Raw genomic sequence first — 14,033 nt, forward strand, 5'->3', positions numbered from 1 at the left:
CCAAATAAAAAAGATGGAAGAATTAAAGTACAGACATTTTTACTGGCTTAAAAAAATTAGAAGCAAGCTTAAAACATGATTTCTACCAGATTAAAACAATTAAAACGAGTATACACATAACTACTGCCACGTTTACCAGGGAATCACGCACCCATGCAACTTCTTTCTGGTCTGTCAAAGCCCTTAATTTATCTTGGGGATTCTGGGGGCTTTGGAGGGGGTGGGAGATCGAAAACACGTGATGTCTCAACCCTGGAGCAACAATGCAATTGGTGTCGCAACTCCTTCACCGTGAGGCCAATCAAGTTCCAGCGCTGCCTCCCAAATCTCTTTATCTTAATGGGAGCATGTTCATGCAAATTTTTTTTAGTAAAATAAGCTAATTTACGTTGTTACCTCATTTTTTCTATAAACGTTCTTACTTATTCTCAAACGCTTTGAGTAAATAAGCTTAAGTAGCTATATTCCCTCTTATTTTCTTGGTGAACTCAGGGTTCATAGGATTGCATCACGGATGTTCACTTCATATCGGTTGATTTTAAACAGGGTTCTCTTGGTCAATGAGTTCATTCAGCTTCTTTTGTCGGTCATTCAATAAGCTGATATTTTATCTCTCGATGTCTATGTCACGTATTTATGTAAAAAACTGCTTTATTCAGTTTTTTCTGCAGATCTTCACACAGGCAGACTTGTATTCGACATATTCATATATCACTAACGTTTTGAGGTTAAATTCATTTGTGTATCATTCTTAAACACCCATTACCATTTGCTAATGAAATAATACAAATTTTTTTTTTCATATATTCTATCTCCAGTAGAATTTGTTATCATACCCAAGTATCACTGAATTTTTAAAGTGATAATCAGCTTTGTATTGCACTATCAAGACTGCACTTGGCCGGAGAGAGGTGTATAATTAGATTTTACACTCGTAATAACTCGGAATGGTTTTTAATTTCTAATTTAGCTTTCTGTATAAATTTCTTGTTTCATCCCTTTGAACAAATAGTGATATTTTCATCAAATTTCATAACTAAGTTAATCACTTAGTGAATTCCTTTAGGTAATCTTTCTAACACTTTTGCAGTAATATAGGAGAACAAAGTACAAAGCAATGCACTTGTACAAACACTGGTGCTCGCGCATACCCACACACACGAAATGGCCGCATTTGCATCAAATAACTTTCAAAACAATCCACAGAATAGGATGCCCAAACGTTAAAGCAAAAAAAGTAGGTAATAGAAAAGAATTAGTTATATATAAATAACGAAAAGAATAAATAAATATATTTATATAAATACAGAAAAGTATATATATATATATATATATATATATATATATATATATATATATATATATATATATATATATATATATATATATATATATATATATACATACATATATATATATATATACCCACACTTAAGAAGCAGTTTAAAACTGTCAGAAGGAAAGTCAAGGCAACGATACAAGCAGTTTTAGGGTAGCATTACGAAATCTTTTCAGCATCCACATCCGTAACACTGCCGGGAAGACGCTTCTACACCCTTTGCTACAAAGGATCTCAAGGGCCTCTATAGCTGGAATATACTGTGTATGTATGTATATATATATATATATATATATATATATATATATATATATATATATATATATATATATATATATATATATATATATATATATATATATATATATATATATATATATATATACATATACGTGTGTGTGAGTGTGTGTGTACTTACACCCTCAGTTAGGTTATAATTAATGACCTCCGGAAACGATATAAGACCGCTTGAACCTTAGGAGTCTTGTAAAATTGAAAGGGAATGAAGCTGAGCAGTGTTGAAGGATTAAGAAACCATGAACACCTCTGTGCAAGGTCTGGACGTCGGAAGAGAAATCGGGTTTCCATGAGTGAGGACGCTGCCAAAAGTGAAAATATCAGCCTTTAAGGTAATGTCAGAGAGAGAGAGAGAGAGAGAGAGAGAGAGAGAGAGAGAGAGAGCCATGAATGAAAAGGAAACGATAAAGAGAATTAGTTTAAACGATGAACATGCAATGTTTATAAATCTTTCTCTTTGTGCCATGGAAAAGATTCATACTGTCAGTAAAGCTAGGCAGATCTCTCTCTCTCTCTCTCTCTCTCTCTCGTGCACAAACAAATTATCTTCTTATATGCCAGCAGGTCCATAAGCGCACGAAGCTGACTTCGCATAAAGTATTTTACAAACAAACCCAGTAACAAACCCCATGCTGCCTTTCCATCACAAGCAATATACTTGGTTCTGGTTGGTCTACCAGGCGAGGAAGTTGAGTCTGCAAAGAGAGGGAGATATATGCAAGAAAGTAGGAAAAACAAATTCAAGGTTAAAGAGATTTAAGGCCAGTTAGTTATCAACGCGATCGCTCGACCAGAGCCAAGGTCAGGGATGGTATTGTCACTTCATATATTTAGAGTTGTTGTTAAGGATGATACGAAAACAGACGAGAATCGAGCAGTTTTCTTATTTTAACATTCCAAATCGTATTTTGCTCTCTTTATTCACATGAGGGCTTTCAGTTGCATGGGAGGTATAGATAGACCTTAGTTCCATGGAGGTTTGTTTAGGAAGTTGATGCCTATTTTAGACTATTCCCGTGAATTCATGAGTAGAGGCACCACTGAAGGGGAATAAACTCCTACTATTACTTACATAATGTGTCAACACGGTATCATACACCTCTTACAAGTGACTCTAAAGTGTTGCAGAATTATAGCCGGTACCTTGTACCCACATGAGGGGCTTCTGAACCCGGTTGATCTCACGAACTCGGATGCGTTGTAAAGGTCCTCTGGGCATTGAATTTGAACTCTAACCCTTATATTCTCTATGCATTACGAAGTATTGTTCTGGGCGCTGCTCTCTTTTGATTTGAATGTGAGATTGAACTGGTCTGCAGCATATTCAACGCCAGAATTTTTGTATGTGTTGGAAACTGTTGCAGTATTATTCGTTTTACAATTATTACGCTTTCATAAGTAATTCTATATGTCGTATTGCTGGGTGTTAAGACGTCACTTTCTCGATTTTACATGGACTTGTCAGTTTATAAGTGGGTTACGTTCAACACAGTCGTTTTGTGAAAATATAATTTCCAAAGATTACTTCTCGTAAGTGCTAAAGAAATTTCAGTTTACTGAGTGATAATCGTTACAAATATTGCTCTTACCCAGTCAGTAATGTAAATGTACCCGGTATTGATTTTTAAAGTACTTGGTGTTCTGAATGAAGAAACCATTTGTTGTTTTACGGTGCTTTATATCACATCATACCCCAGGTTTGTAATTAACATCTTAGCCCCTGTGAAAACAAAAGTGTTTTTGCATTTAAACCCTTACGGACAATAATCCTCGTTTTCAGCGGTTGAGTTGACTGATAACACCGTAATGTGCTGCCATCTAGTGGTTAAATAGCGAAATCTTTAGTCTGCTGTAAGTGGGCGGTCCGTGCACACTGACGTCACGACAACAGTCAATATAAAGGCCGTAAGAAGCATTTACGATGTCAGAGTCACCCACCAAGAAGAACAAGATGGCAACGTCCCTCGACCAGTTGAAGGAAATGACCGTGGTGGTCGCAGATACAGGAGATTTCGAGGGTAAGTGTTATAGAATGAAGTGAATCGAACCGGCACCTGCGTCATGCCACCTGTCTGCCTTGGTATCAGTGACATCATCGAGCCCCACGCCGGGCATGAAGGTAGCCAGTGAACAATGGTCGGATTTCAAAACACACTAACTGCTTGTGGAATGTGAAGGAGTGATCAATTCAAGTCAACTCGACTTTGCATTTTCCTGTTAATGCACTGTTATATTCACTGTGTCATGTATCAGCATTGTAATTCATGCCAAACAGTAAATTACTGATTGTCATTGCAGGCATGAAGTCTCAGACAGTGGTCACGTTTTGGAATAGGTAATTAAATTCTTTTATATAATTTATAATTACCTCGAAGACCTCCGCTGAATTCTGGTTTCAACTGATGTGTTTATTTATGAGACTTGAGTCAAGGTCGCACAGACGAGAACTTGCGTCATCATGATCGTATATTTAAGTTGATCGTGCCTGCGGCGAAGCGGTGTGTATTATAAGAAGATACTTTTTTGTGTATGTAGTTCCGTGCATTGTGCACCTTTCTCTCTCGCTTTATGTATGTTTTATATTCGGTATATATGTACAGACATGGCCACTGCTGTTTCTCTGTGTTGGGCAATAATGTGCAACCTCTTTTTACAATAGGCCTGATATGTATATTTTCGGAACGGTTTTATCGACTGTGCTTTGTTGTGTTCGTGAAGCATCAAGTAACCAAGTAATTCCCATATAAAATAGCCAGCAATATATATATATATATATATATATATATATATATATATATATATATATATATATATATATGTATGTGTGTGTGTGTGTGTGTGTGTGTGTGTGTGTGTGTGTGTGTGTGTGTGTGTGTGTTGTATTGTTTTCAAACCATTATTGTATTTTGGCCTTGAAAATATCATTTTCCTACGTTTAAATGTTTGCTTAGAATGTTCTGACATTATTTTTGTCTGCAAATGTGTACTTTAGAGAGTGAACCCCACTCTTATACCCTGCAATTCTGGGGACCACAGAGGAAAAGCTAGGTTTTTGGGTAGGGGAAAACACAAGGCAAGAGAAATACTAGGTTGTCAGGTCATTTGCTAATGTAATGAACGTCAGAAACGTTCAGAGTACACATTAAAACAGAAAATTTTCTTGTCCAATATGCAGTAATGGTTTAAATTCAAATTCAATATATAGATATATCATATTTAGTAATTAATAATATATATACAGTATGTAAATTTATATATATATATATATATATATATATATATATATATATATATATATATAAATGTACATATATATAGAAATTATAATTATATATATATATATATATATATATATATATATATATTATATATATATAATATATAATTATATATAGATATATATGTGTGTGTGTATAAAATGCCAGGTCAGTTTTAGTAAGCTTATTCATAGATATGCCCCCATGCAGAAAGCCTCCACAATATTACTAGCTTCCTACACATCAGCTGCAAAGTGTTGAACTCCCCATATATATTGTCTCACTTAGAGTGCGCACACACACACTCTCTCTCTTCTCTCTCTCTCTCTCTACAATAAGCTGTAGGTCCCGTTGCTAGGTAACCAGTTGGTTCTTAGCCACGCAAAATAAATCTAATCCTTGGGCCAGACCTAGGAGAGCTGTTAATCAGCTCAGTGGTCTGGTTAAACTAAGATATACTTTTTCTCAAGCATTCTAAATATCTAGGCCATTTCTTTGCCATGTGTGTGCAGAACTTCATACATTGATTTCACTCTGATTTCATTACCTCAATTGCACCTTTTATCCAGTACTTAACAGGACTTCTTCCTCTCCTTATAGCTCCAAAGATTTAAAAATTATACTCTTTTCACCTATTTGTTGCCCTCTGCTCTTCCCAAATGACTAGCATCACAAAATGTCAGATCTCTCCTTTCACCTACACTAAGATTTTTACTCCTTTTATTTGTCTTTACATTTCTCCCCCCCATTTAGTTGTTCTTGTGTTACAGATACTGCAGTTTTACTAACAGCATCTAACTTTTTCATTTACATACACAGTTCACTTCCATGAAGGACAGTGGGGCTAACAGTTCCATCAGGCATTCCTAGACACTCCAAGGTTCCTCCTAATCTTTTCCTCACACCTTACTACCTCCTTTATTTCACCTTTTCTATGATTCGTCGCTTCTTTCTTCCTAGCATCATTTGGTACATTTTTTCCAAGGTTCTTTGTACTAACTGCTTCCATTCTTCCACCATCATAGCACATTGCCATGTCCTCCCAATTTTCATTTACCCTCATAACCTTACTGTTGCCTACATTATGCTCTCAACTTTATCCTCTTGCAAACTCTGACCCATTCAGTAGTAATGCAGTTTGTGCTATACCCAGTGAGTACTGCATCATTTGCAAACACCAACCATTCCACACTTCCCTGATTAAGTACAGTATATGTACTTATTTTTTCTAATATGAAGCCATTTCTTCTGAGATGTGGTGGTTTCATGAAAAAAAAACACTATAGTAATTGACACACACACACACACACACACACTCACCCACCAATGAGCAGTTTCCCTGCATAGGAGATGGCTTAATCAAGGATAAACCCTTTGCAGTAAATTTCTTTGTATCTGCTGCTCTTACTGACACAGAAAAATATCAGCAGTCTCTTTTGCTAACCTATTAATTGTCCTCTAATCTCTCCAGACAGCAGCATTATCTTAAAACAGTGATCATTGCCACTTTGTTTTTAAATTTCTCACTCTTTCAGTTTTTATTCTCAGATGCTATGCAAGCACCCATAACTGCCCAAAGTTTACTCAATTCCCTCATACAGTTTGGATTTAATGCTCTCAAAAGTAATTTTTCTTCTTAATCAAATCTTTTGGTTGACCCATTCTGTAACTTGACTCTTTTCACATCCTACCATCATACATTACAATCATTCCTTAATACTTTCACAATTCAGCTGCTTCCATTTTTCCATCATCCATATTCACATTCATTGCTCCGCCCTTCAGGTTTACATGTACCCTCATAACCTTACACTCGCACAAATTATTGAAGCTTTCTTGATGTCCCATTTAAACACACACACTGGTATCTGCATTTCTTTTTTCCTATTGACAATCAGCACTGTATCATTTGCAAACATGAACATATTGACACATATCTCATCCCACAACTTAGCAACTTTCTCATCATGCAAAGAAGGGTGTATGTAGTATTATATGACTTTGGTGGCATAATACACTACTATCTTGCAGGCCCCTTTGATAACAAACCAGTCGCTCACATGCCTGCATTGTCTTACAAGTGCTCTCATAATGGAAACTGATAGTTCTCAACAAATTGTCTGTTGCACCTTTGATCCTCAGCATCCTCTACACTGCATATCTTGAAATTCTTTCAGTATATTTTTCTAGGTCTGTATGCCACATACAGGTTTTTACCTTTACTGTCAGTCTTTATACAAAACTGTTTCATAATGACCACTTAACCTGAACTTTCTGTATAAAACAAGTACTCTTCCCACATCTTGTTATGCCTCACCAAAATTTTCACCAGTCACCTCCCTGGTATTATGAGTAATGTTCTTTCCCACCTATTACCTTCACCCATTCCTAAGGAACCTTGCCCTAGTCATATCTTACATACCCTCTGGTCAGTCATTTCATCACACTTCACCACTGTACCACATCACACCACATACCCTGGTCAGTCATTTCATCACACTTCACTGTACCACAGCACATCACTTGTAATTCCATGAATGTCAAGTTGTGTGTATTCTTCAGCTTTCACTATAAAAACAATCTTAAATTTAAAATAACATCTTCTACACTATCATTCAACTCTCACACCTCTTCCATTTTTGACAACTCTTCTCATTAATAATTCATCAGCATAATACTCTGTTCTCTTCTGTTCCCACTTTTCTCTTATCCAACACATTTGTCTTAATTTATATTTACAGCCATATTTTCAACTCTTCCTATCCAGTTAAAAATATTTTCACTTTCACACTGATTAGATATATTTCAGCCAGTCCTTTCACCATTACATCCATCATCCTGCTCTTCCATATACTAGCACATTTACAGTTGTTATGAATATTTTTCGTGGAAAGTAAGTTACAGTAGGCTACTTCCCAGTAGTACTATTGGCTGAATTGTGGAATCTTTGTCAGCTACCTTCTCATGTACCTGGAAAGTTGATTAGCATAGCTACCCATTCTTGGTGTACACTACCAGCTAGGCAGAGTCAGATTCTCCCAGAAACTCATCCACCCTTTCTGTTCCGTTTTTGAACCATTTACCATGTATACTGTACTGTCATAATTTACTCTCCTGCCACTCAGACTAAACTCCTTTATACAGTACTCTTGTACCTACCCTGACTGTATTCCTTAGCCTTGTATCTCTCAGCCGTCCTAGACACAATCATTGCTTACTGGGCTTGCCTCAACAGTAAGAGACCAGAGATCCTTCCTTGGCATTGGAAAAAGAACTTGACTCATTTCCTGAACAATCCAAAGTGCTTTTGTTGACCTGTACACAGTAGCATGTAGCGTAACAAGGGATGCTATAGTGTGGGATATGTAAGGGTGTAGATTGCTAGAGCATGCTGTGAAAGTACTGTATTAGAGAAAGTTGGCTAAAACTATCAGAATCATACTTTGTCAATTAGGTAAGGGCTGTGGAAACAGGCATTGGAGGAGTCTTTCTAATAAGACAAATTAAAAACTGCTATTTCATCTACTAGTGTAAATTATTTAATTTGCCCCTATTTGGAAAGCAAATAGGGGTAAATTAAATTATCCCAAGGCAAACAGTTAGAAAAAGCAGTGTACTGGGAAGATTTCACTGAATGAGTGTTGTTACTATAACAACACAAGATTAAGCTGAATACCAGGCAGGTAGATCTACCAATATTCAAGAGATAATAATTGTTGTTTATCAAGGATTGGCTCAGTTTTTTGTTGTTTATCATAACGGAAGAGATACAAGTGTGCAAGAGGCCCTTGGGAACTGCATTCTGTAGGTCGCTTAATGTCACAGAAGAATCAGATGTAGATGTAAAATAGTATACATGATGGAAGACTGGATAGAAAGCCAAGCTTATGGTGCTAATTTAGTAAGCAAAAGTAAAAGGTCCAATTAAGAAAGTGATAGTAGCTGAATTGTGCATTGGGTTCAGTGGTGTCCAGCTAGTCAGAATAGTGCATACGGAAGGATCAGGTCAAAGACCAGTTGGAAGGCTTAGAAAATCAAGGAGAAACAGCATAATAAAGACCTAGTCTGAATGTTAATTCAGAGAAAGCCTGACATGAAAAGGTTAATAATAATGACTCAAGAGTTTGACAGTTTTATACATGAGCTTTGCATTCTCTCTCTCTCTCTCTCTCTCTCTCTCTCTCTCTCTCTCTCTCTCTCTCTCTCTCTCTCTCTCTCTCTCTCACACACACACACACACACACACACACACACACACACACACACACACACACACACACACACCTCTTTTCTAGAGAGTATGATAGAACAATAAATATTTTGAGGTGATTGCATTGCTTTTCAGTTGTTAGTGTTTGTTTTGGTTTACTTTTGCAGCTATGAAGGAGTACAAGCCCACAGATGCCACAACAAACCCCTCCCTGATCCTTCAGGCTGCTAACATGCCTCAGTATGCTCCATTAATTGACCAGGCAATTGAATATGGAAAAGAAAATGGAAGGTAAGGATGAGTATGTTTTTAATTGTGGAATATATTCCTTATTTCAAAAATCTGAATTGCTTAATTGAGTAGTGGTAATTGATTGTCAAATATGAGAAAATGCACCAAAACATAGCCCTGTAATACCTGTTATTTTTAATCACAACTTTTTATATATGAAAATTTAGGTACACACATTGGTAATCATAAGAAGAATTTTTAGATATGACTACACCGTAATAACGTCTGCTAATGTTGGTAATTACCCATGATGGTAATTACCTTGAATGGAATTTAGTTGAATATGCTGGCTTAGAAGTAAACTGGTGTTTGTTGTGTGAAAGTTTTTATTATAGGTTACAGCTTTCTGTTGAAATTATGTGAAAAGCTGTGATTAAACCAGAACAGTATGATAACAGACAACATGCAAGAGTATGCATGGGTTTCCTATCTTTTAGAATATAATATAAAATATTAGCTCTTATACATATAATTACAATCATTATCTTGATTTTTAACTTTTCACATGGTAGTCTTTGCAGTTTGTTATATTTTGTTTGTTCAACAATTTTGACATTTTAGTCCAAGCAAAAACTTTGCATATTGGGAAATTCAACTTTTAGATGGTAAAGACATCAGGAAGTGATTACTGTACTGTTTGAGGTTTAGGAACTTCCTGTGTTTAAATACCAGTCCAAGGCTTTTCTCTCTGAAGTAAGTACAGTATTATGGGTTAGTAGGAATCTTTCCTGCCTGAGGTAGAATTTCACTTTGGTTTTTCCTTGGATTCCATATTTTTATTTTTGATGTACATTATATTATTACAGAAGGACAGTGCGGTAAATTGATGCTTTTTTACAGTTTTTCATTTCTGTATAGGATGTGAGTAGATTTTATCATAAATATAAGATCTCTATGGAAAATAAAATAAGGATGGAGATACTTTGAGATGCAAAGCTCCTTGAAAAGTGCATAATTATTTTCAAACACCTGCTTCAGCAATGCAACACAATATTTTTGTTATTTTAAAATACAAGTGTAAGATGTTAATAAAATATTTTTCCCTCGTATAAAAGGCCTTCAGCACTGGAAACTGTTATTACTATTCAGTACTGTAAAGTTTAATCAGCAGCCTTAATAATACAATAAGATGGATTTATCAAAGCTAAATGTTTTACCATAACTAAAGTTGTAATGTTGAAGAGTTATCTGTTGGTAGTCAGGCCCACTGTTTAAGCTCCAACATTTCCAGACAGAGGAAGGCAGATGCCTAAGGGCATTCATTTCACTCCCAGTACCTCTCTCACTCATCCTGCTGTACACTAGGTGAAAACTCTCTCTCTCTCTCTCTCTCTCTCTCTCTCTCTCTCTCTCTCTCTCTCTCTCTCTCTCTCTCTCTCTCTCTCTCTCTCATACACACAGTATGTTTTGAAATTTTCATTCAGAATTGTTGTATTGTATAGCAATTTTTTCTCTGTGTATTGTGAAAGTCTTTCTCATACTTGAGTACAAAATTATTCTCTCTCTCTCTCTCTCTCTCTCTCTCTCTCTCTCTCTCTCTCTCTCTCTCTCTCTCTCTCTCTCTCTCTCTCTCTCTCAGATAATAGGCTGCTGTAACCGTCAGTAATTAAGAGAATATGAGTTGCAAGATACTTAAAAGTTTGAACATTTCTTGAAAATTTTTAGATACGCAGAAGTTTTGTGAGATTGCAAGAGAAAGAAATATAGTTCAGTAACCTTTGTGGCCAGATCCATCACCATGACAATAGCAGACTGTGAATGGTGGTTCTTAATAGGCAGCCAAGCTTAACAGTGACTCACTATTGGAAGGTTTTTGGATATGTAGTTCCTTGCTCCTGGTGATGTTCATATATTTCTCAGTAACATATTTCATAAGTTTTTATTAAGTATTTTTAAAATTAATCGAAATCTATATATTTTCTCACAAAAAGGCACAAGATGCTGTAATTTGACTGGAAAACAACACATCACTTGTTACTTCATTGATTTGAGTGAGCCCTACATTCCAGTGTGTGTTGGGCTATTGATTTTATGATGAAAGAATGTCTGGCCTTGTGCAAAGGTCCTGGATTCCATTCTCTCTAGACTTTTCTTTGTTTGGTTCATGTTACTTTGTATTGTGGATTGATTATTTGCTTTAAAGGAGTGGCCTGATTTCCAAATACTGTATCAGATTATGTAGGTGAGGAACTGCTTTCGTCCTTGCTCCTCTATATTGCAGTTTTGACAAATTTTTATCCAAGGTGTTCAACTCTTAATACCCTTTGTCAATCTTCTGTGAAATTTAAGATACATCAACAAGTTTTACTTGCTGTAGGCAGTACTCCTTGTTTTGCGAGTTATGTTCAGTATCTGAATGAATGTTATATTGCTTGGGATGTTTCCTCAAAAAAGTAAATTAACAACCTGTGCTCATATGCAAATTTGGGACATATTCTACATATTGTAGCATGTTTGTGTATCTGTGGGGTTGCTTATGTACTGACAGAAGTATTCAGGTATTGATACAAAAAAAAAATTCCATTTAATTTGCTGTGCTGGGCATATTTTTATTGAAATTGATTAGAAACTTTCTGCAATGAAAAAAATTGTATATATGGACTTATTGATCATAAATGGCTGCAAGTGTGTGGATATATTCATAAATAGCTTTAACGGTGTGGATATATTCATAAATAGCTTTAACTGTGTGGATACATTCATAAATAGCTTTAACTGTGTGGATACATTCATAAATAGCTTAAACTGTGTGGATACACTCATAAATAGCTTTAACTGTGTGGATACATTCATAAATAGCTTTAACTGTGTGGATACATCCATAATTAGCTTCAACTGTGTGGGTATATTTGTAAGTAGCTTTAACTTTGTGGATACATTCATAAATAGCTTTAACTTTGTGGATACTTTTATAAATGGAAGTGGAATGCTTCCAGATACACTAGTTTGAAATGTTGCAAAGAAAGATCCAGCCATGCAAACCCATTAGGACGTAATCATAAATAGCCTAAATGCAATTTAGTATGGGTGGCGAAGGAAGACATAGCTGCAACTACCTGGATTTGAAATTGAACATGAACCGAAGAGAGTATACTAGCCAAGCAAAAGAGGCATCATGGGTGGTACTCAAAATATGCATGCTTCTAGTATTTCAGAAAAATGGATGGTAAATCATGTAGAGGATGAGAATGAATAAATCCAAGTCCTTACTCTTGGGAAGTACAGCGCTTGCTGTGACGATAGGTCTCGATAAGTACACATCAAGAGCTTTATGAGCAACATCACAAAGGAAAGACTTTACAAAAATATTCTGATAATGACTGGTATCTGCCCTAAAAATGGTATTGTGTTCCAAATTACAGTATACTTTTAAGCTAGGATGATACGAGGGCCCAAACCTCATGAGCCTTGATCCAGAGTGTAGCAAGGTCCCCTGTTGATGCAGAAGCTCAAGTTCAGGAAATAACTTATTTTAACCAATATGAGAGTGTTCTGAGACACTAGCTTATTCTGGTTACTCTTGCAGGAAAAATTGGGAAGGATGAAAGAGTCCTGTTTGTTAGAGGTAGGACTTAATGACTTTCACTAGACACAGAAGACTGTCCTCTTTAGCAGAAGAAGGCAGCGCAGGGGTGGCACAGGAGTCAGAAAGAGAACTGTCCTTGCTAGACAATCTGAGTTTTGGCAACAAACTTGGGAGCAAACCAGAAGCCAACTAAGAACCAGTGCCTTAAGTGGGATACCTCACCTTAAAGGGTGTTGGACCTTGCTGACATGCTTCGAGGAAACCAGTGGATTAAAAGAAAATTTTTGAAATCAAATCTAAGAGGCTTCTGACAGAGTTTTGTAAAGAGACTTTAGTGCCCAACACCAGAGTAAAGTCCCATCTGCCAAGGTGATGAAAAAGGCAGAACGTTTTCTTGTCATTCCATAAGTTCAAGCTGTGCTGGAGAAAGACCAAAGACAATACAAAGCAATAACCATTAATAACCAGGAGATGGCTTCATGATGTTCCTCAGGTAAATAAACAAGTCTTCTAGCATAGCACTGGAATAGAGGTCTCGAGTGGATGAGAGCCCATTATGCCACACCAAGCTACTAATCTAGCCCATTTTGCCTGGGTAAAGGGCCATGGTAGAGGGAGCGGCAGTAGCTTTTGCAGTAACATCTTAAAACCTCTCAGTAACTATACTAATGCCACATATGAAGGTATCCTTTCTGGGTATAGGTGAAACTGTTGGTAATGTGGCTCCTTGATGATTTCTAAAAGGTCCAGAAACCATTCCTGCTTCAATGTCATGCTTGCATGTGTGGCTTAAGTTTTCTATTTTTTCTGTCCAAATTTTAAAATTTTTTGAATACCAGTAATTATAAGGCAAAACTCCTTATTCTAGGGTAAATAAACCTGCATTTATCTAGTGATAGCTTAATATTAATGACGAGATTTGTGAATGAGACTGCTACAAAATTTTGTTCAGGATTTATAGCACATTAATTAAAGGTGGGGTTACACTAAAAATACTAGATTCCCTAAGCACATTACATCAGTATAAGCAGAAGCAAATCACACAGTGCATTTCCATTAAGCAGTTAAAAGCTAGTGCACAGATTCACTAGCAGTATGTTCCCTGTCATCCCT

General features: G+C 36.2%; 1 protein-coding gene across 3 annotated transcripts in view; it reads left to right on the forward strand.

Annotated features, from left to right (window-relative positions):
- The first annotated feature begins 3,464 nt into the window (after positions 1-3,464).
- Taldo (transaldolase) overlaps positions 3,465-14,033 on the forward strand; it is a 41,916-nt gene continuing 31,347 nt past the window's right edge. Inside the window, exons 1-2 of one of the 3 annotated variants that reach the window (XM_067114129.1) lie at positions 3,465-3,654; positions 9,271-9,394. In XM_067114129.1, the coding sequence (XP_066970230.1) occupies positions 3,558-3,654; positions 9,271-9,394 (221 nt within the window). In that variant the 5' untranslated portion in view covers positions 3,465-3,557. Of the gene's footprint in view, positions 3,655-3,675; positions 4,135-9,270; positions 9,395-14,033 lie in introns of those variants that run through there. The other 2 variants (XM_067114131.1, XM_067114130.1) reach the window with 2 other exon arrangements.

Source organism: Macrobrachium rosenbergii, chromosome 13 (genome assembly GCF_040412425.1).
Source record: "Macrobrachium rosenbergii isolate ZJJX-2024 chromosome 13, ASM4041242v1, whole genome shotgun sequence".
In the NCBI taxonomy this organism is placed as follows: domain Eukaryota; kingdom Metazoa; phylum Arthropoda; class Malacostraca; order Decapoda; family Palaemonidae; genus Macrobrachium; species Macrobrachium rosenbergii.